The sequence below is a fragment of the Acartia tonsa genome, chromosome 3 (assembly GCF_053477335.1).
Source record: "Acartia tonsa isolate MP-2025a chromosome 3, ASM5347733v1, whole genome shotgun sequence".
NCBI lineage: Eukaryota > Metazoa > Arthropoda > Copepoda > Calanoida > Acartiidae > Acartia > Acartia tonsa.
In genome coordinates, this window is record NC_137262.1 from 38,962,284 (window position 1) to 38,986,428 (window position 24,145).

Below are 24,145 nucleotides of genomic sequence, written 5' to 3' on the forward strand. Positions count from 1 at the left end.
CCTCGTTATTACCTCACCCTCGCCGATTTTAAGTATGGTAGGTGTCCCAGATTAAGTCACCGTAATGAATGACACTTTCTTCAGAGAAGACAGGGATTACGGGATGTGTTGGTATTATACACTTGATTATTAGGCATCCAAACTACCTAACAATCTCCCTTCCAACGCAATTGGGGGAGGTTGCGTGAATCCACATTGGAGAATTTGAGACAACATGACAACATTATTGTTATAAGTTACATATCTTAATTAAGGAAGAGACAACGGACGATAAAATAGTGTAACCATTTTTTATGATAAACAAAAAAAACCTAAATTATTAGTGTTCGTGAAAAGTTTGGACATTATTCACATTGTATAACCTCATTTACATTTATTTTAAACCGCTAAAGTGTCCAAAGGAGAATAATCTTACTTTTGGGTGCAGTACAATTTACAGTTCATTGCCCCCTTCCTACCTGGTAAAATCAGTCCCTAGAATATTTGTCTTTTTATCAGCTGGAATTATACATTAAAATGTTAAATAGGTATGTTAATTAACTTGTATTAAAATGATTAAGGTATCAATAACCTTCACCTTCAAGAACGGAACAGGTGGAAAGTGGGACCAACAGGGAGGATTCTCTACACAGCCATTTCAAACTGATGATAACTGGTAACATATAATATTAAATACTTCTCCTGAACAATAACAAATATGCATATTCGATGGCGTGCATGCACAGCAATTTCCAGCGGCTGTGTATGAATTCTATATAGTTTTTTCAATAGAATGTAAAATAAACCGCTTTCTTAAAGGCACACCCTTTCCCGGAATACTATGTAAAAGCCACAAGCTAAATTTACATCAATAATTATTATAGAAAGCAAAGAATCTCAAAGATAAGGATAAGAATTTAACCTATATTTGGCTTGTAACTTTTAACTTCAAATTATTTCAGTGGTGTAACAATCAATGGAAAATATCGCGGACTGCCACTGAGCTACAGTATTGGAACAGCCAAACATGATTCTAATGTTCATTCTTGGTGCTCTCAATTTGATCCGAAGGTAAGGGGCAATAAATTTAAATATTTATATTCACGTTGTTAACTTTATTTTTATCATTGGCCTAGTATTGAAATATCATATGTGTAATGTCATCCATTTTTCCGACTGTTCTTTCTAATTTCAAACTATTCTTATTGAATATTTTGTCCGTTTCTAATTACAAAGCTTTTGTGAAATAACGAAATCACTGACAGACCGTGCTTGACTATAGAATAGTTTTATAGTTAAAATAATCAATACTTGGATAGCAAATTAATGTATATATTTACAGTTAAAAAATAACAGAGCAATGATTAGGTTAGGTTAAATGTAATAGAAATTATATTAGGAAGTAGTGGTAGTAGCAGGTTGATATATATGTGTATAGCTAGAGCATGCCTTCACACTAAAGAAGGCACTGTACAGGCAAAATATTAGGTTTGTGTTGCTTGGCTGTGAAACTCTGACTACTTCTTCCTCCACTAAGATATTGTTGAGTTAGGCAAGGGTGTGCCTCAGATACCACTATGAACAACTGTTAAATCCTATCGTTTGCAGGGGACTGGTTCAGAAGTTTGGGACACGCTAAAGAACACTGGAGTTCTTGACTGTGCAGAGGCTGGCAGTGATCCTACAGAACCTGGAGAAGAGGTCGCCGTGGCCGTTTCAAATAGGACCACAGGCAGGAGATAATAATCAATCATATCTGAATATAACTTACTACTTTGCAAGCAACAATATATATTTTTTTTTTTGGGGGGGGGGGAGGCAATATTTTGCTTTTCTTTAACTTAGTTATATCGTAACACGTCTGTAATTTAAAATCATTTAGTTTGATCTAAAGAAGGTGTATCAACTTTTTTTTTTTATGGCTAGCCGGTTCTTTTAGTAAGTAGTAGATGTAAAATTTTTCATAGAATTCAGATATGCAATCGGTTTTTTTGTAGACCTCTTATTTTTTAAGTAATTTAAGTTTTTAAAAAAAATAATTAAGTCGGTTTTAAACTGTTTTTAACCTATTTTTAAAACATATATCAAAAATATACTATGACACCAGTAGAATTAAACTGCAGAGCCTAAATTTGAATTAAGTCCCCAATAAACTTTTTTGAGGGGATTTAAAAATTAATTTTACTGTTGCTGTGGTCTTTTTTGATCAGAGCAAAAGGTCTTTTTTTATTTGGGTAAAATTCGTAGCTTTTAGAGTGTTTTGCTTCATATATATAGTATTCTGGTATAGAGTAAGATTAGGCCTTTTGATTTCATCTAAATAATTCATTAAAAACTTAATTCTTTACAATATATCAATGAATTAACTTTATTGTGCTTGTTTTCAATCACTTATTTAAAACACAAAAAAATTGGCTGTAAAGGGTTAAATAGTGAAAGATGACAACAAACGGTTACGCAATACAACAAATTTATTTTTGTCACATATACAAATATGATAAAATATAAGATTATTTAAACTTATTTTTTTAAATATTTTTAAAAAGCATGTATCTTTTATGTGTATAGTTTTCATTCTTTTCATTTTAATTAAATAAAAATTATTTAACTACATTGGAAATAAGTCACTTTGTGAAAACACTCTTTTTTGAATTGTAAAAAACTGAAATGAAACACGACTTCTAATTGGTTCAGACTTCAGAATAATATGTTTTATTTTAATGTTAAATTTCTTCTATATAAATTATTGTTTTAGAAAAAAATATTTACATCGAACAGAGTAGAGTTTTTATTATTGTATTGATATAATCTGAATCACATCAAATTGTTCTGTAAGAAACAATTTAACCCCAAACTAAAAAATGCTTTTGCTTCCATCAAAATGATCACAGCAACATATAAAATTGATTTTTAAATCCCCCAAAAAAAGTTTATTGGGGACTTAATTCAAATTTGGGCTCTGCAGTCTGATTCTACTGGTGAAATAGTATATTTTTGATATATGATAAAAAAATAGGTTAAAAACAGTTTAAGGTACTAAAACGCAACAAAATAAAAGAAGAAAATGGCCAGTAAGAACAAAAATAGTAAGATCTTTAATTTGACACCTTACTTTTAAAATTCTGTTGAGTAATTATTGAAAAAATCTATTTTTTTAACCTCGGTTTAATAAAAACTTTAGACCTAAATATTTTCTCAAACAGACATAAAAAACATGGGTTCATATATACCTTTAGAATCAGAAAAATATTACGAATCCATTGTAAGCAAAATTGAAAAAAAGTAAAAAAATAAAAAAATATAAAAATGGCCAATTGTATTTTTTGTTCTGGCAACACTATTGTCTTCCCTTTTTTACCCCCTCCTTACCCCCTCTATACCCCCTTCCCATTTTTATACCCAATTCAAAAGTTAAGACGTTGCCTGTACAATATAATATGATATTTTCATATAATTCCTTTTATTGTAGTTTATATACTATATTGTAAACTTTTTTTTTCAATTTTGCTTACAATGGATTCGTAATATTTTTCTGATTCTAAAGGTATATATGAACCCATATTTTTTTACTTGTGAAATGATAAAATTGAGTTCAAAGTTTTTATTCTCGTGGGTTTAAAAAAATCGATTTTTTCAATAATTACCTGACAGAATTGAAAAAGTAAGGTGTCAAATTAAAGATCTTACTATTTTTGTTCATAATGGCCATTTTCTTTCTTTTTTTTGTTGCATTTTAGTACCTTAAAATCGACTTAATTTTTTTTTTTAAAACTTAAATTACTTTAAAAATAAGAGGTCTACAAAAAAACCAATTGCATATCTGAATTCTATGAAAAATTTTACATCTACTACTTACTAAAAGGACCGGCTAGCTATAAAAAAAAAAGTTGATACAACTTCTTTTAAACATAACATTTACAAAATATGTCACAAATTCTTCTATGCTTTTACCAAGATGCCGTTTCTTCTCTATTACCCTACAAGTGTTGGACCTTTGTTTATTATGATCTTTAAGTTAAAATTTTTTATTATCAACTGAATGTCATAGTTGAAAGAAAAGAAACAAGCAGCCTTCAATTTGCCTTGGCCTGGGATAATCCCAAGCTCAAGTTTAGAGATGGAACGGTGACACATACACGCAGATATGCCAGACAGTTTGGCACTCTTGGTAATATTTCAAACATTTATTTCACTGACACTATTTAATCTTGAAGCCTGCCAAGATTAGAATTCATTTTAATTAAATTATTGGTTGGTGTTGCTAAATAACTTAAGTGTTGGCACTAAAGATTTGGAAAAAACATTATACCTGTAGTGGTTAGATTTTCTTTCACTCCTCCAACTTTTTCTACACTTCAAGAATTATCTTCGCCGTTTTCCATATCATTTCAATTTTTTAAGTCTATTAATATTTATATTTAATTTCCTATTTTTCTATGGGATTTGGAACGTTATTTATTTTCATTTGATAAGGCAAAAGATTTTATGAAAACTAATCTTGTTTTGTTCAGGAGATGCAGGTGAAAAATTAATCAGCCATTCTCTTGCTCACTGGCAATCCTGGGAGGAGAGTATAGAAGCCTGGCAACAACCAATTCTGGATGATGCTCAACTTCCTGATTGGTTCAAAGTAAGTATAACCTTGTTATTTGATCGATTTGCCAAACATGATTAATGTCTTCTTAAGTCTTTGTGGATAAGGTTGTATGAGGCACTTTTGTTTAGGCAATAGAGGCATTCCAAGCTTCACATTATGACATGACACTCAAAAAGGTTCTTGTTATTACCTCACCATCGCCAAGTATGGCAGTTGGCTAAAATTAAGGTTTTATGTGATCGACACAGATGATCTTGGAGTAAGAGGTTGTACTGATATTATGTTCGTAACTTTTGACTTGTATCACTCAAATTTTTACTTTGGTTTGTTTAAATTTTTTTGTCCCCCAACTATTATTTGAAAAAGTTATAATCCAATATTTGATATCAAATAAAATATACTTATGAACTTTTTTTACTAGTCTGCTATCTTCAACGAGTTATACTTCCTTACTGATGGTGGTTGTATCTGGGTTGAAGTTATGGAGAATGAGAAAATGGAACCCAAAGATCCCAGAGTCGTTTATGGCAGGTAATCAAATATTTTTAATCTCCAAGTATAAAATTTTTTTAAAAAAAACCATTTGTCTGAAATTATGTACCTATTTAGGTTTAATTATCTGGGGAATTTGCAAAGATTTTAAATTAATTGCACATATCCTTTTAAAGCCTTTTTGTGCTAATTCATTGCTTTCACATAGAATTTTAAGAATTTATTTATAATTTTCTAGATTTGGCTATCTAGAAGCACATGAGTACAGAATGTACAATACTTATGATGTTCATTTTTATGCCTCCTGGGCTCTTATGGATCTTTTTCCAGGTTAGAGTTTTAAATATTGTTAATAATTGTACTTTAAAAACATCCATATAAGCGATCGTTGCTCAATAAATAAGGCGACAATAGGAACAAAGACAAACATTGACGTAAGAAAGTTTTAATCCTGATTATACAGTGTGTTTTTTTTATGAGCACTTTTTTGAAAGCAATTTTAACCCACTTATAGTTATCAGAATTTAATGATTAATGGCTTATTTTCTTCGTTTTTTAAGGGAAATTATGAAACAACAAAAAAATTACAGTTTTTGTTGAAAAAGTACAGTAAAGTTGAAAATTAAAAACTTAGGTGTCAACATATAAAAATGGTTTTAGCGCATTTTTCTTAAAAAATGGATTTTCTGTAGTCGACTTTGGGGGGCCAGTACTCCCTCCCTGGTTGAGATATGACCTTTAAACTTTGATATGTTCTAGTACATGTCCCTAATAGTATCTGTATACATTTTTAGCTCTATATCTCAACTTTGAAGTGTTTAGCAGCCATTCTTGCAAAAGGTTGATTATTTGAGCATAAGAAAAATGCGCTAAAACTATTTTTAGATGTTGACACCTAAGTTTTTAATTTTCAACTTTACTGTACTTTTTCAACAAAAACTGTAATTTTTTTTGTTGTTTCATAATTTCCCTTAAAAAACGAAGAAAATAAGCCATTAATCATTAAATTCTGATAACTATAAGTGGGTTAAAATTGCTTTCAAAAAAGTGCTCATAAAAAAAAACACTGTATAGATGCCTTGCTTAATCGTCATAGGAATTAACTTTATTTCAAAAATCATATCCATAGGACAACTATAGCACATAAAAATTGTATGTCAAATATACCTATATAAAAACAGGAAAATTTACTGAAATTTAATGATAGTTTGTTTTGCTAACTTGACTTGATGTTTTAATCAACATATTCTCTCACGTAATGATTCATGAATTATTTTAAAATTCGAAAATTTATGGTATTGACTTGTAAAGAACCCAATTACTTTAAGACAAACATATTACTAACAAATTTATTGAATGCAATAACATAATTGAAAATTTTAGGACTTGAGTTTTCCATGCAGATGGACTTTGTTGACTGTGTTGACCGCGAGGATTTGGAGCCATGGAAAGAATTAACTTCTGGTAAACTATTCCCAAGGTATTCATTTTATTTCAAGAACATGGATAATATTTTTTGACAGTTTGATGGGGATGGACAATATATAATCAATCATCTCCCAAAGTATTTTTTATCAAAGAGAACTGTGCACGAATGAGAGCAAGTGATTTTAAGTGCCTTCCAGCAGTGATATAAAGAACAGTCTCCTTTGGTAGCTGGTAAATTGTTGAGGGAAAGAAGGGTTGTAATTTGAATTGAAATTAAACTTTTCTTTACTTTTCACTTATTTTGGAAAGATTTTTTAGGCTTACCAAAAATCATCTGAACCATAAATTTACCTACTTATGCTTTTCAGGAAAGCAAGGAACTTTTTGCCACATGATCTCGGCGACCCCGAAGAAGAACCTTGGGTTAAGGTATTTAATTTTTTTGTCTCCCTAGAAAAATTTCTTGAATTATAATTGAAATTTTAACCTTAAATAATTTTTGGTTTAATTTATTTTTTATTCTAGATAAATGGATATAACATTCATTGTGTGAATAACTGGAGAGATTTGAATCTAAAAATGGTAATCCAGGTACGATATTTTATTTTTATGGATCATATTACATAACTTATTATAAATTAATTTTCTATAAATGTTAGGTATACAAAATTTATTCTGTTTTTGTTGTACTATTATTTGAATGTTATTTTCATCATCAATATGATTTAAGACCTGGAGAGATGTAAAACTATTGCCAAACAACGAATCAGAGATGCTGTTATCACGTGGTCTGCCTGTATGTAGGATTCTTATGGAAGCTGCGCAAGATTGGGATGAAGGTATGCTTGCAAAGTCATACTCTTTGTAACATATGTATTGTGTTTGATCTCTTTTTATTATTGAAAGCATTTTGAAGGTGTAGAAAATAATCTCCCTCTATGACCTTATTTTAAGCCATATAATCAAACACTGTTATTGGAATTTTACATATGATCTTTGTATATTTTAATGTTCTCTTTGTATCATGCAACATTTTACAAAGTTAATAATTTAAATATTAGAGTAGAGCACTAGAGGGGGAAGGGGTTAAATAACTGTATCTCCCCATTACAGTGTCCTTGTGCCGACTCAATTGGGTCATTGAAGTTCAAGCAATGGTGTCGGTTATAATAACACAGCCAAGTAGCAGAAAAAAATTTGCTAGCAGACGAAAAAGGTCATTGGAAAATCTATCTATACTATAGATCTGTTATTTAGATAATGATGGAATGATAGAGAACAGCGGCACAGCTGACACTACATATGATAACTGGGTGATGAAAGGACCATCCGCCTATGTGGGCAACCTTTACCTGGCGGCCCTTAATTCCATGGCTGAGATGGAGGCGGCCGCTGGTAATTCTTCAAGAGAACAGGTAAAGCAAAATTATTCTGTATGGAACATGACAAATAAAGAAATATTTAAGAAATTCAACATTTTTTGCCATACTTTTTTACCTTATTATTGATAAAAACTGATTTTAGGCGTGGAAAGACAAGTTTGAGAAAGCACAAAAGGTTTATCTGAGCAAGTTGTGGGAAGGATCGTTTTTCTATTTTGATACTACTGAAAGGTAAAAATTTTATATATCTTTGATGTATAGTATATTAATGAACAGTTACAATGAATTTTAACTACTGCAAAAAAACATTGATAATGTCAAACATTAGTGCTTGACATTTACAGATTGGGTTTCTGATCATTTAAGATTTTAATGTTTTAATGTTTAAAAAATCCTCTAATGAAAACATCCATTAATGTTAACACTAATCTTTCTAGTGCTCCGTGTTAAATTAAATATTTGTTAGGGGTAAGAATGTGATAATGGCAGATCAGCTTCCTGGTCACTGGTTCTCCAAAATGGCTAACTCTAAAACAGTAAGTTCATATTTGTAAACAGTGGACTCTATAAAGCTTTTTGTAGAAGTGTTTATTCTCTCTTTATATGGGACAAAATTAATATCTATAATTTGTTGGTTTATTGGTTGATTTGTAAAACCTTTATAAAAACTAAAATGTTATTCTTGCACTGCATTTTTTATAAAATATATAAAATGTTGACTTGCATTGATTTCATTGCTATGAATGATTTAATAGGCATGTCAAATATGTATATTCATACATTCTCACAAGAAAAATCTTCTAATATTTTTTGTGGAATCTCCAAAAAAAATAGGACGTATTATGTAACCGACCTTATTGTAATTTTAAAATTTCTTATTAACTGTAAAGCGTTGTGCTTGGTTCATTATACAATTCTGATTTATCAGAATTCTTACAATTTTGTAGGAACACCACTTTCCCTTGTAATAAATCATAGCTCTTAGTTTCATGTTGGACTTCAATATATACGTACTCTCTTAACTTAAATTTCATAGTTTTTAATGCTTTTGTATATTTTTAACATTTTTACAACAAAATTCCTATGATTATTCTTATAAAGATACATTTTGTTGTTGTTGTTTTCTAAGTTTGATATCCAAGACTAGCTTTTGTTATACCATTTTTTTTACAAATAATATCTTAAACTAGGATATAGTTGACGAGGAAAAAGTGAGGAAAACTTTGATGACTGTATTTGCAAACAATGTGCTCAAGTTTAGAGAAGGAAATCTAGGTAAACTTGACAATTTTTACAAACTAATTTTAAATATTTTTTTATTTTATTGGCGCGTAATTTACAAATAAAAATATAGAAATCAAAGTTTATTTAAATAGTTCCAGCTTATACAAACAACGAAATTAATTCGAAAAAAAAAACACGAAGCTGTTACCTGATTATCAGCTTTCGTAGTGAGCTAAACTTAGTGAAATTGACGACCTTTTTATCTGCCCCAAAATATTATTTTATATGTATTTCGCTTGTTGTTGGCTATACCTTATTCCTAAAATAGTTCACTTTTAAAATTTTCAAAATTGCTTATTGATTGAATGTTGGTAATCAAAGTATTTCAAATCAACCTTTAGGTGCTGTCAATGGAATGTTTACAAACGGGCAGATTGACAGGATATCAGTTCAATCTGAAGAGATGTGGACTGGTATTGTTTATGGGCTGGCCAGTCTTATGATTGCTGAGGGCTTGATTGATCAAGGCTTTAAAACGGCTGAGGGAGTTTATAGGTAGATGAATTATTTAATTGAAAAATTAAATTGTAAACTTATATAATGTACAATGTACATCTGTAATCATGATAATTGTAAATAAAAGTTTTCATTTTACACTATTAGAAACAAAGAAAAGAGAAATATGGAAATAATAGTCTTGCCCAAGAAAAATTCCAATTTATATTATTCCAGAAACAAGCTTACATACTATACATACATCCTTTATCCTTATTAAGCAACACTGATATACTCTTCTTTAATAAAAGTTTAAACTTATTTTTTGTTACAGAACTGTATATGAAGGCATAGGCCTGGGTTACGCCACCCCAGAGGCCCTGTATGAATACCAGAATTACCGGGCTGTTGGATACATGCGGCCTCTTAGTATTTGGTCCATGCTCATGGCTTGGAGGATGCATAAAGAGAAAAAGAAATAAAGCTCAATTTAGATATAAGCACAAGCCTAACTACAATACAAGAATTGGAGTTGTGCAATGACTAGGCCACATTACAAGTCTAATAGAGGATTTATTTCACAAACAATAAAAATAGACATTTAATATTAAGAATGGAAATAATGCTTTGCTCTTTTGAAAAATAGTCGACCAGATATTTAAGTTTTTTGAATATTTATGTAAAATAATATTTTTTTAGCTATAAGCTGTTGAAAACTGCCACTTGAATCCAATTTATTTACACATTTATAAGGAGATTAATATTCCCATAAGTTTTTAATAAATCAATTTAATGATATTTACAAATAATATGATTTTATATTGTCATTTTTTATAATACCTATTCATTTTTATATGTTAGCTTTGAAAGCATAAAAAAGAAACTACACAATCCATAAAAGAAATTATTAGTAATCTTTAAATACAGTATTAAAATGTTAATAAAAAAAAAATTTGAAAAATTCCATCAAATTGATCATGAAGTATAATTATTATTTTATTGTTATTTACTTTTAATCTGAGATTTTATGAAATGATGCATTAATAAATATTTTCAAAATACTTAAATCAAAATACCTTCAAAATCAATTAATTATGAATATCAAAAAATCATTTTGGATCAAATAACCGCTCAAAATAGGTGTTGAATTATTTGTTATGTTATTTGTTCTGTAAAATTTTAAACATTTTCAATTTAAAGTAAGAAATCCAATATTAGTCAAACAAAAAATTTGCAAAAATAAATTCCCTTAATCAGCAATTGGCGAGTCTTCAATTTTTCGCTTGTTTTATTTATTACTCCACACGAAAATTATTTTGGTGGTGATATAAATCCACATTTTGGGTGTAAAATGTCAAAAATTGGCCTGATTTTTGTAAAACTAAGGGTAATAAACCATGGCATGAAGTTCCAAAATAAATGGTAGGTAAGATCTAATATATTTCCAAAAATTTTAAGGTTTTAATAAAATGCGGGGTTCAAGAAGACTCACCAATGAAATTATTTTTCTTGATGTATAATATTCGCACTGTTATATGTGTATCTGTGATTTTAATTGTAAATATTGTTTTAAATTTTCATATCCATTTCAGAAAATTTTAAAAATGCTTGGTTAGTTACAGACATAAAATTGAAAAAGCATAATTGTTGGTAATTTACACTCAAAATGAATACAAAACGAGTTTTTAGGGATGTATTGTATTTTAAATCATTTTTTGATAGACAGATAAAATATTAAAGCGTATCAATTTAAATGACCTATATATTCGTTTATCTTTATTAATAACTTGTAATGTTTATCTTGTTCTCTGATAAATAATTGGTCTTGTGGTCATTAAATAGGAACTCTGTAGGTAGGTCTATCATGATAATTTACACTTTTATAAAATATTTTGTTGTATCAATGGGCTGTGATGCAAGGTTTCCTAGTTATTAAGTTGTCCGTGTTATAGTTGTCGAATAAGATCGCCAATATCCTGGCAATGTTACAAAGATTTGATTATAAAATAAGCATCTGTCACAGCTTGAAAAGTCCGCACGGTCCTGGTGGAGTTTTCTTTTCCTGGCAGAGGACTTCTGGAGGATATCTGGCTACTACAGGATATGACCAGGTATTCGTGGAAAATAAGTGATTATTTTCATTTAACATGATGATTTATAACGCGATTAAATGGGTAATATCTTAAAACGTCTTTTTTTCGTAATTTTATAATAATATAATAATAATAATTTATTTCGGAAAAACAGAAGAATACAATGATTACAATGGAAAATAGCCGTGTGGCTATACGGATAGAGTAAAAACACTGTGCGTGTTGTTAGTCCATCCGTTTACAAGAGTACTATTACAATTTACAATTAAATTTATAAGTTATATTTAAAGTATAATTGCATCCATATATCATGTATCTACTGGTTGCCTATAGGGGATGTCGTGGTTGTGATAATATGTCAATATCACACCAATCACTGCTGTGATTATGGTCCATAGGACCGACATGCCATTTGGTTAGTCCACACACCGTGCTGTCCTTATCCTGAAAAAGGCGACTTGCACCAGATCCAAGCGTCAAAGAACACGGTGTGACCATATGACCGTTGGTTTCCCTTTGGTGGGTTGACGGGGGGGGGGGGGGGGGTTGGAGGCGGGGTTCCTAGTGAAATCGTTGGTTAAGTTTGGCTCGGTCATTGTAGAAGTGACCGAGTCATGACCCACAGTGTCAACTAAAATTAATTTGATTAAAATTGTAAATTGTGTAGCGGTGATTCGATCTCTGAATTCAAGGCATCGTTAAGACATTTTTAAAATTATTAGAATATTGAAGTTTTTTGTGGAGACTAAAGCAGAGAATGAAGAAAAAATTGACCTTGGGCTAGAATTTGTAAAACATATTTAAAGAATTGAAAAATATGTGTAGAAAAATTCGTTGAATTTCAATTTAACCTTTATCATTTCCAGGAATTTAGAATATTTTGGGTAGTATGATGATATTAATATTAGTATTGGGGTAGGGCAGGAAACGTGCAAATTGGGGAGGCTAAGGAGCTATGGGTGGCCAGTGAGGCTGTTGTATACGCACAACACAAAAAACATACACATAAACGTAAACACACGCATTCGTTTTTTATACAACAATGTATTTGACGAGCATACGACCCATATGTTATAGGCATGCGTTGTTGTTGTTGCTAGCTTCCCGGGAAATCCGTCCCTAGCATCCCTTCCCCTTTATCCCTTTGACAACAAGACTTAATATTCACTAGAGGTGTCAGTGAGGTCAAAGAAGCCGAAAGTGTCGTCTTGAAAAATGGTTGACCCGGGTGGTAATATGAAAGGGGGTGGAGAAAAAATACCGACATAGGGGGAGGAAGCTGCCTTTGCGCAATTTGATTTTTGACCCGGCCGGTTTCTGTCTTTGTTTATTATTATTTAATGTGAAAAAAATGGGGGTAAATTAGACCTATTTGTAAAGGCTTGCCGGGACATGTCACGTGACATGATTAATTCTATTTAATTGCGACTTTCTTGTTATCTAATCATTGCTCTTCCGGTGTTCATACGTTTACCATCAAGTTACGTTAATTTTAAATCTGCCGATAAGTTAAATAATAAGTTTTTCCGTCATGGTTGATCATAGCAACCTGCGACTGTTAATCGACGCTGCAGAGGAAGTCTTGGCTCCCTCTCCCGAACCCGATGTTGGCGGCCCCGTTCCATTTGCGGTTCCAGAACCTCTGCCAGCTCTGCCGATAGTATACTCAAGTGAAATTGCTGACTGGTATTATTTTGGGAAGGGCCTGCGCACTAGCTTCCGCGATGCATGCAGGTTAGCTTTTCGCGCAGGTCTGCAAGAGATTCCCAACCGCGAGTCGATCAGACTTGTCGACGAAGGCATTCGGCTGCACCGCATGTTAGGCGATGCAATGCCCACTGTCGACCGCTCGCGTGAAGACAACCAGCATGAGTTGTCGGTCCTCGAGGCTCAGTGCAATGATTACAAGGAGGCGGTCTTAATGGCTACCTCTGCGTATGATATTGTGCTGGACCTCGAGTCGACCATTGAGATCAGTGACAGCGAGCCCGGCCTAGATGGCCAGTATGATGACTGGTCCATGGATTCAGAGTCAGAGGCTGGGTCCGCCGGAGCAAGGTCCGATGTTGGCGAAGCTGGAGACGATGCCGCTGGAGACGACGCCGACTCCCGTGCTGAATCCGAGAATTCCGACGGCCCCACCTTCGAGGAGGATTCCGAGTCAGAACACGAGGAGCGCCGCGAGCCAAGCGTCGAGATTCTGGATTAGTTTATTTAACATATTAAATCAAATAAATATATATATTCACCATCCTATTATGTATCAGAATGATTAAACTAATTTGAATACTCCTATATAAATAATAATAAAAACGAACAATGATATTAATAAAGATTCATTCGGCTAAAAACTAGTCATCCAAAATATTTGTCTTTTTTTGGTTAGATAGATCCAAAGCTATTCTATAATTATACTTAGTCCACTGTTATTAAGTGTTTTAGCACCATGAGAAATTCGATTTACTAATTATTAAATTATGGATTTTTACGTCTGCGACTAGATGAAATTGTTGAACTTAACTTGTTGGATAGATAGATCCAAAGCTGCTCTATAATTAAACTAATTCGTTTGAAAAAAAAAAAAAAAAAGAAAAGAAAATTTTTGTTTGCTATTATTAAGTATTTAAATCGGCTGAGTGAGCTTTGGCTTTACTTAATCTGTTTGACAAAATATAAAGTGTTTGCGTAAAAAAAAAAAAAAAACTTTTAATTGGTAAAAGTGTCGCTGTTGTTAGCAATTTATGAACTGCGGCCTAAGAGTTTAAATAAACTTAACTTGTTAGATAGATACATCCAAAGCTGCTCTATAGTTAATTAATCTTATTCGTTTGAAAAAGAAGAGAAAATTTTTGTTTGCTGTTAATAAGTATTTAATTCGGCTGAGTAAACTTTGGCGTTACTTAATCTATTCGACAAAATATAAGGTGTTTGCATAAACAACGTTAAGTTTAATTATATAAAAGTGTCGCTGCCGCTAGTAATTTGTGAACTGAAGTCTAAGTGTTTAAATAAACTGTGTAATGTATGAGGTAATTACAATTGCGTCAATTACCACCGTGTAAATTTGATTTAAATTAAGGAAAAAAGTACACACATATCTATATGACGTCAGTTAATTTTCCATAACAGTGTAATTATAATTTACAACTGAAAATTAAAATGAAGAATTATATATGCTAAAATTGCGTTGCCATTTTCCTATCTTAATAGTAAATGCAAGAACACTTTCCTATTAAATTCGTTCTTGTTCTCTACGGATTTGATTTCAGCTGGTAAATTGTTCCAGATTACTGGAAATCGGTAGAGCGGTAATGCTTTCAAATAAGAACGGTTTGTGAATTGAACATAATAATCGTTATCGTTCCTCAACTCTCTATTTCTGATTTCTCTATTTAGTTTCCAGGTATTGTCAAAAGTTGCTGGTACCTTTTTGTTTTTATAAAGGTACATGAATCTGGCAGTGTTATAAAGTATTAATTTCTTGAAAGGGAGTATTTGCAAGTCAATAAATAGATCCTTAGTATGAGCCCTATTCTCTTTTCTGCATATTATTCTTACTGCCTTTTTTTGTAGATTCATAATAGGTTTAATATAACTTTCTGGAATTCCTACAAATAATGGGGAACAATAGTCTAATAAAGATTTCAAGTATGCGTTATATATTAAAATTAAATGGCGTTTGTGTAATAAGTTTTTCATCATTTTCATTGAGAATATAATTTTACTTATCCTAATCCTTAAGTTGTCGAGGTGATATTTATAAGTCAGCTTATTATCAATTAAGATTCCAAGGTGTCTACAAAATTTTTCATTTTCATTCGGGGTTAATGTTAATTTGGTAATTTTTTCGGGGGAATTTTGCCCTTCATCATTCATATCAAAATAAACCGGGAATTCATTTAAAAGACCTAGGTCTATATTAGTTAAAAAACGATCATTTCTGGGAAGTCCAAAGATTAATATTTTAGTTTTTTTCGGGTGGAGGAGGAGTTTATTCTTACTGTACCAAGCTAATAATTTAGGTAATTCTGTGTTCGCTAAATTAATAAGATTCGTTAGGTTATCGCTTTCTAAAAATGCACAGTTATCATCTGCAAATAAATAGCTTAATAATGTTTCCGAGCATGCATTAATATCGTTTATATAAATTAAGAAGAGCAAAACGCCCAATATTGACCCCTGTAAAACTCCCCAATCAATCGTTACCGTATTATTTGAATTTATTCCTTTGTAAAAAACTTTTTGGCGTCTGTCCTTAAAGTAGCTCTCGAACCATTTTAGTGCATGTCCTCTAACCCCCAGATTTTCAAGTTTTTTTAAAAGAATACTACGATCTAACATATCAAAACATTTTCTTACATCTAGAAGAACCACCATGGCGATTCTCCCAGATGTAAGACACGTTGTGATTTTATTGATTAGATGTAAAATGGCATGATAAGTTGACCTGCCTGGTCGGAATCCATACTGTAATCTATTAAAGAATCTTTGTTGTTGTAAAAAGTCCATTAATTGTATGTATACACACTTTTCTTGAATTTTTGAAAAACTATTTATTAATGAGACACCTCGATAGTTATCGAGTAAGAAAAATGGTCCGCTCTTATGGATTAATATAGTCCTTGTGACCTTTTGCTTATCAGGCATCTTGCCTGTTTCAAAGCTAAGGTTTATTATATGCAAAAGTGGTCTAATTATAGTTATTCTTACAAAGTTGACTAGATATATACTGACATCGTTGTCATCAGAGCTTTTTTTATGCTTCATGTTTCCTATTAGTTCTAATAAAAACCTTTCGGTTATTGGTCTTATAAAAAAACTATTTTCCGACGGGGGAGGTAGGTAATTATGGAAAGTGCTACTATTAATTTTGGGTAGCAGTGGAGTGAGATTACGACCAATATTCGCTAGGTATTCATTAAACTTGTTTGCTATTTCAATGTCCTTATAAATTTTAGTGCCCTCAGTTTCAATGTATTCTATCCGTGTATCCTTCTTACTGGTCCCCATTGTATCCTTTAATACGTCCCAAAGTTTTTTAGAATTTCCACCCGCATCGAGTATTCTTTCTCTATAGTGTAACTTTTTTGCCTTCCTATTAGCCCTGTTGAAATTGTTCCTATAACTTCTATATCTTTCTGCGTCTTCTAATGAATTTTTACTTGCTAAAAATAGTTGTCTTTTTTTCAACCTACACTTTCTTAACTCTTTGTCCATATGTTGGTTTATCGGTGTGTTGCGCTCTCTATTGTTAACTGGTTTTAAAGGAATGTTTTTATTCATAATACTCAAAAATTTTTCAATAAATATTGTGTATGCTCTGTCTACGTCTGTCTTTTCATTCATCACTTCTCTCCAGTCCGTAATCGCTAGCTCTGTCCTAAATTTTTCTAGATTTTCAATATTGAAGGTTCTTTTTGAGTGAGAAGAAGATTTATGCGAACTCTTTGGAGGATTTTTTAGTTGAATTAAGTTTACTAACATATAGTGATCTGAAATATTGGTTGGTATGATTCCGCATAAATCTACTTTTCCTATGATGTCTTTGCAGGCTATATTATCAATTAATGAAAAGGTATTATTTGTTACCCTAGTGGCCTTACTTATTGTTGGGATAAATGCATTTGATATTAAGCTATTAAATAATGAACTGGCTTCGGAATTAGGTTGGTTTAATTTTAAAAGGTTTACATTAAAATCCGAAAATATAATTATTGGTATATTATTATTACTCAAAGAGTCTAGATGTGCTTCGAGTATTTCCAGAAAATCGTTAATGGCTGCATTCCTAGTTATGCCTGGTGTATTTGGAGGACGGTAAATATTGAGTAATATAAATTTCTGATTACTTATAGTGATGTTTAAGGTTATGCATTCATATATTCGGTCTCTAAAAAATTCTTCATCGTTCATTACTGTAACTGCTATGCCCTTACTTATTAAGAATCCTACTCCTCCTCCACTTCCTAATGTCCTATTTTTCTTAAAATATTGGTATCCGTTAAATGTTAGGTCTACCGAGTGCCATATTTCTTGCATTGCTAAAATATTTACTTTAGACTTCCCTGAGTTTAAGTTATCTATAAATAATGAAATGTCGTTATACTTGCTCAAGATGGACTGAATATTGATAGAAAAAGTAGACAAATATTTTGTGTTTGTGGAATTCATAAAGTCTTTAATAGATTCTTCGCTATAATAATCGCATGAAGGTAAATTAAAATCCTCGACAAATTCTAAGTAATTGTTGCCGTAAAGAACTTGACATTTCAAATCTAATCTTAAGTCTTCATTAAGTTCAAGAATGCTCCTATCAATTAATTGATGTATGTTTGCTACGTTATTATCGTCGACATTAATGGCCCTAACCTCGGCACGAACCGTTTCTCTCAATACATTAATATCATCATCATTATTGTTATTATTAGCTACTATTTCATCCTCCATCAAGTTGTAATATCTTAAATCTTATTTCGATATCGGATTTGCTACACACCTTAATATTATTGACACCGTGGCCGACCCAACATGTTTCACAGTTAGTCCGCCCCCTCCCCTTCCCATCCGCCCCCGGTCCCCCCCCCAAGGGAACCACTCTGGGTCTGGTTAAATGGTCAAATTGCATCTCAGTCTCCTCGGACTCTACCCTCCCCCCCCCCCCCAAGCTGAGTGTGTTCCCCTCTTCCAATCAAATATTTTTAAAGTTTTAAATTATCCGCTTAGGTACCTAATATATTGGATACAGTCATAATTAATATTATCATATGTAAAAGAAAAATAAACATAGACAATTTAAATCATATCAAATAGAGGTATTGCAAAAAGGAGTATATCAGTTTTGATTATGAAGATTTAGATTATTGCTGGGTCTCAAGAACTACGTAATTAAGAGCAATAAAGAAAAAGAAAAATATGTTCGAGTAAATATTTTTATAACAATTAAAACTTAGACATTATACGATTTAGCAAGATAACAAAATGCAAATCAATACAATAATTAATTATGTCGGCCAGAATTATTCGATTATATAAAGATAAGTAATCACTGTATGATTTAGTAGAATACTATTTAATAAATTGATTATGTCGGACAGAAAGTAGTACGATTTGTAAAAAGAAAAGAAAAGAAAAGCGTGAAAAAATATTACTTATTTGCTGGGGTGTATGTAAACAGTGTAAATCATTAGCTCTTAATTCGCTAGAGGCAAAAGAAGTGCCAGTGCAACTAAATATTATAGACGTAAATATTAACACCCTTTATGTAAATTAAGATCTCATTTTTGTTAGCTAGACTTTTGCAAAGTATGCGATATATATTAATATTAATATTCATTATGCCGACCGTTCATAATAAGAAGATGGAACAAATATTACTGAGTTACATTTAAGTGATATACATTATTGAATACTATAGTTACTAAAGAAACTATGTTATATTTAGGTAAAAAACTTGCCGATTGGACCTGCTTGATTATATGGGCCGCAGGTGGACCTAACTCGCCGCAGGTGGCCTAGTGTTCATGTGACATGATGCTGCCATGATCGAAACTTGCCGCGGGTGGCCTAATGTCCTTAGTTTATGATTTATAATTTATAATACCCGCATTACTAATCCGCGGGTGGATATGACTTGACTTGCCGCGGGTGGCCTAATGTTATAGAAATTTACCCGCATTTATTTTAACTTAACTTAGCACTAAATGCATGATAATAAAATAGCCGGGTGCTGTTATTTTTAACCGCGGGTGGTTTAATGAGTAGTAACCTGTTAATAAACCGCGGGTGGTTAGTCAGGTATGTATGTGACCTGTTAATAAACCGCGGGTGGTTAGTCAGGTGTATAAGTGACCTGTTAGTAAAACCGCGGGTGGTTAATCAGGTAATGCAACGCAGTTCCAACTGTTAGTGAACCGCGAGTGGTTAATCAGTTACCGGTGGTCTGCTGTGAGCTGCGGCATGTTCGCGGCTTCCGCTGCTTCTTCGGTTCCTCGTCTTCGATGGCCTCTGTCGAGGTGTCATTGATCGCTGTATCGTTGGACGGGGATACATTCCTGGAGGTGTTTCTGGTGTTCTCTGCAGAGGAAGCTCTCGAATCCTTTTTCTTCTTTAGGTCGGACATTTCACTCTCGATGAGGGTGAGAGCTATCTCACTCACCATAGCATTGTCTACCATCTTGTCCGATAAGCTAGCCGTGTCCGCATTTATCTTCTCCTTCGTCTCGTTGATTCTTTGTTTCAATGGTCCACCCTGTGGTAGCTGACGTATAATTGAGTCCTCTGCATCCAGCGTAATTTCTGGGGGTAATATTCCGAATCTGTTCTGAAGGGGAGTGTTGAATTTCAGCTGTTTCACGGCTGGGCTTCTGTTGTTTTCATCGAACAGTTTGAGCGGTGTGAACGCATGCTTCCTCTTCTTATTGGCCGCCGTTGCTTTCTTGCTGTTGTCTGTATCCTCGATATTTGTCACTCCATCTATGATGACTTCTTCAGTTAGGTCGTCTTCCTCATCCATAAGCAGGGGGTTCTGTTTCGTTGGGTTCAGCATGTCAAGCAGGTGCCTTTCATTAGAACGACCGTTAATGTAGGCTGGCTGTGCAAAAGGGCTCTGTTTGTTCTTGGATCTTATCCACTTCTTCTCATCGATCACCGGGGAGATAAGCTCCTTAAGTGTGCGACCGTATGGGTTCTGAACGGTGAAAAATTGTTGTTGTTTGTTTCTGAGGCTGAATACGATGCGTTGGCCTCTCAGGTATGCTCGGTGTACCTCATTGTGACGGCAGAGCCAGGACAGTACATCTCTGTCAAGGGCAGTGGTATCTATACCTATCCTGCATGGATAGAGCTTCCCAGACCTGACTGACTCTGCATATGATTTGCTGGTGGAGAGGTTCTGCTCGTTAAGGCCGTCCACATGAGCTCTCTTGTGCTTCAGGATTGCGTCCAGGTAGTATCTTGAGCGTAGTCGGATTATGAAATTGCGTGGAGCTGTTGTGTCCCTGTTATTGCCTAATGGGTGGCCGTATTCTATGCATTGCATCCAGGAATCAGGGACTTCATCTAGTTCTCCGTGCTTGTTAGCATCAATAAGGCAAGGTTTCAGCAGTTTATCAAAAATATGTTGAACTAGCGGCTGGCCAGATGTTGAATAGTCTGTGTAGTTGTGAACCTTGATCGAAAAAGATCGGTCCCTCCGTTCGCGTTCGTTGATCTGTAGGATCTGTAGGGTGGAGAGTTGCTCTAATTTCTCCACTCTATTGTCGTAGTGGATAATCATTTCATCTACCTTGGACTTCAGTGCTAAATCGGACTTTTGGATTGAGCTCTTCAGGTTGTCGATGCTGTCCTGGATTGCTTGGATCTTCTCCTGATTGTCTCCGCCTCCTTGCTTGTACAATTCCAGGTCATCTTCAATCTTCTTGATTCTATCGAGCTGGTCTGAGGTGTTAAAGTTGTTTTCACCTTTCATAATCTTCGATAGGATGTTGACGAGCACTGTGGCTCCAATATTGCCATTGGAGCGGTTGGCATATTGGAAAACTATGTCCTTAATTTTGTCACTTGGCTCTGATTCCGCCATTTCGGTGATTGGTTCTGAAAGATAATTGAGATTATGTAAAAAATGGTCAATTTAAATTATTTTCACTTTAATTATAAAATAGAATATACAAAAATTGGCCTGTAGCTTGTAAAATTCACTTGTGTGTTTATCGGTAGTATTTAAACTAATGCACTTTATCTTAGTGCACGTGTTCACTTGGTGCACGTGTTCACAATTTTTCGTTCTTATTGTTTAATTGACCAATCACCAGGCTGGGGTTGTCACGTGATTTATTGTTCACTATGGTTGGCTGGACCTATAGCCAATAGTTATCTAGCTCTATGTATCACGTGGCTGTATCTGTTATCCTATTGGGCTGCGATGTATGGTGCTGGCAGGCAAGCTAGGTAAATGTACGGTGAGTACAATTAGGTGCGGTTTGCGGTAAGTTAAGAAAGGGGGTGATTCACGTTCAGCTATATTGGGGGGGTGATGGGGAAGAAAGTAGATTTACGTGGACACTAAAATATGTGTGACCATCACCGATGGAATGCTGAACTGAACTGAACTAAGTTACTAAGAATGCAATTGTTATATAGATTTAAAATCGCGCCAAAATATTTTAACCATTCCTTTAGTGTTTATACAAATACATATTGTTTATTATTTTTATAAGATAAAAAGGTATATTGTATATAATAGGCTATTCTTTGATTAAGGTTATCCACATCTACAACAGACATGCGGACATGGTGGATCAAATTAGACTGGCTGGCATGTGCTCCTGCTTTGGTTGGGACAAGTAAGTTCAATCAATAAATTATAAATAAAGATGTATTATCTGGACAACTACATTGCCCAAGTCTTTTCTCGTCTGCTAGCAAATTGTTTTCTGTTCTTTTGTAGCGACTCGGCTGTGTTTATATTTCCGATGCTTTTACCTTGTTAATTTCAAAGACAGAATTGAAAGTCGGCATAGGGTCCCTACCCCGTTGGTAGAGTTACACTAACTCGTGCCCCCTCAATTCTTTTACTTTAATGTTTAACTATTAGGTTCCTTTATTCAAGATAAGGCACTTCCTGACTAGACTGCAAATAATCATTCGAAAACCCTTAGGGTAAAATCTGCAGTACCTATAAATACAGATTGTTCCAAATTCTGTATTGTCTACTTAAGACTTACTTGTCACGCGTATAACTTTGTAGTACCACTGTACCAACATGTTAAACTAACTATCTAAGTTTTATCTTTTGTTATTTTATCATTAACTAAAAATGTTTAGCTCATAACTGAGAAACGATATTTAAAGAAAAAAAATTTTTCATTAATGTATTTTTATTAAAGGGATGGAGATTTATTGGCAGTTATAACAGACAAGTCTCCAAACCTTTTGATCTGGGATGCTAATAATGCCAGAAGCCAATATCTCGACACAGGTAATATCATTATTTTCAACAATTTAACCATTCAGATTCATATTTTAGTTAAGTCAATTACAATTGGTGCTGAAAAAAATTTCTATCTTTGGTTCATAGAAATTATCCACAGAATTCGAACCTGATATTTTAACCATGGCCTTTTGTGAACACTGATAACCCAGCCTTGATTTTGAAATAAATAAGAATAAGGAGGGGTTTCGTTAGTTTGCTTATATATAACAATAGGTTAGGTGGGTCAGGATAGTCATGCAGGTATAGGCTCAGCACAGCAGCTTTAGGGCCCCCGAAGGGATAGGCATAGAAAAGCAACTTTTTTTACAATTAATTTTAAAATAAGTATGGGGTTATTCTAATCAGCACTCAACCGACACTTTGTAGGTATTATAGTACCTACCGAAAAATGCTAAAGACCAAAAATTTTTGTAGCAAATTGGAATTTTTCTTTGTTAATTTACTCTTTAATGTTTAGGCATTCGTGATCCTCTAAATGTTATTATCTGGGCTAAGAATGGACCAACACTGGCTATCGGCAGTTATCGTGGCAATTTAATGATATATAATCATAAAACATCCAGACGAGTTCCTGTTATTGGCAAACATAGCAAGGTAACATAAAAAAAAACTAGTTTTATTATTATTTACCGGACATTGTTCTTTTCATGACTAAGATTATAAGAAGGTTTGAAACCAGTAAAGAAAATTGGGGTATAATCCCATATTTTAAATTAAATTCCAATCATGAATTGTTTTATACTTAGGCTATAACATGTGGGGCCTTTAGCTCCAGTAACCTGCTGGCTCTGGGCTCGGAGGACAAGACCTTGAGCATCAGCAACCTGGATGGGGATACCATCAGGATGGCAACCCTGAGAGCTGAACCACAGGATATTCAGTTTGCTGAAATGAAACAGGTACAGCCTTAAAGTTCATAATAGCATAAAAAAGACAAAGTATCCTAAAAAGCTTAATACACAATGAAGATTTAGCTATTTTGTTTTTAGACTGTTCTAATGTCAAAGAATGGTAAGTAATTAAGTCTTTGGTTATGGTTAGACCTGTGGTGGGTTTAAACCTTTAGTTTATTATTAGCCCACCTTTTCCCTCTGAGGCGTGCTATGTAATCAGTTGAATTCAATTCATAATAATAATCTTCAAATCTTTAGGATGAAAGAGCCAGTACAGAAAACACAGTGAGCCTGGTGGTTGGAGGCAAGACCTTGTATCTGTTCAACCTGTTTGATCCTGACAATCCTATTGAGCTGGCCTTCCAGTCCAGATATGGAAATATTGTCTCCTACAAGTGGTTTGGTGATGGATATATTTTGCTAGGTATATTATATTCAACGAGTTTTAATAGGGAAAACAAGTTCATTTTAAAAATCTGTGAAAATTGATTGAAAAAATACTTACCTAGGTCATGAGATCATAGAAGTCCATGGGGGGGGGGGGGTAATGGGGCGTTAACCCCCTCCAAACG

The 24,145-nt window shown here is 33.2% G+C and overlaps 2 protein-coding genes across 3 annotated transcripts in view; both read left to right on the forward strand.

Annotated features, from left to right (window-relative positions):
* The window catches only part of LOC145314100 (non-lysosomal glucosylceramidase), a 16,726-nt gene extending 5,533 nt beyond the window's left edge, over positions 1-11,193 (forward strand). For both annotated transcript variants that reach the window (XM_080153882.1, XM_080153883.1), the window contains 17 exons: positions 561-655; positions 942-1,050; positions 1,588-1,711; positions 4,028-4,147; positions 4,491-4,609; positions 4,998-5,107; positions 5,307-5,398; positions 6,452-6,548; positions 6,865-6,925; positions 7,022-7,087; positions 7,227-7,335; positions 7,754-7,911; positions 8,021-8,109; positions 8,345-8,414; positions 9,069-9,153; positions 9,504-9,657; positions 9,932-11,193. In XM_080153882.1, coding sequence (XP_080010008.1) covers positions 561-655; positions 942-1,050; positions 1,588-1,711; positions 4,028-4,147; positions 4,491-4,609; positions 4,998-5,107; positions 5,307-5,398; positions 6,452-6,548; positions 6,865-6,925; positions 7,022-7,087; positions 7,227-7,335; positions 7,754-7,911; positions 8,021-8,109; positions 8,345-8,414; positions 9,069-9,153; positions 9,504-9,657; positions 9,932-10,079 — 1,806 coding nt within the window. In that variant the 3' untranslated portion in view covers positions 10,080-11,193. The remainder of the gene's footprint in view (positions 1-560; positions 656-941; positions 1,051-1,587; positions 1,712-4,027; positions 4,148-4,490; positions 4,610-4,997; positions 5,108-5,306; positions 5,399-6,451; positions 6,549-6,864; positions 6,926-7,021; positions 7,088-7,226; positions 7,336-7,753; positions 7,912-8,020; positions 8,110-8,344; positions 8,415-9,068; positions 9,154-9,503; positions 9,658-9,931) is intronic.
* Positions 11,188-24,145, forward strand: part of Oseg6 (intraflagellar transport protein Oseg6) — a 32,051-nt gene continuing 19,093 nt past the window's right edge. The window contains exons 1-7 of the mRNA XM_080153881.1: positions 11,188-11,284; positions 11,619-11,708; positions 21,948-22,030; positions 22,574-22,665; positions 23,138-23,274; positions 23,427-23,579; positions 23,832-23,997. Coding sequence (XP_080010007.1) covers positions 11,264-11,284; positions 11,619-11,708; positions 21,948-22,030; positions 22,574-22,665; positions 23,138-23,274; positions 23,427-23,579; positions 23,832-23,997 — 742 coding nt within the window. The 5' untranslated portion in view covers positions 11,188-11,263. The remainder of the gene's footprint in view (positions 11,285-11,618; positions 11,709-21,947; positions 22,031-22,573; positions 22,666-23,137; positions 23,275-23,426; positions 23,580-23,831; positions 23,998-24,145) is intronic.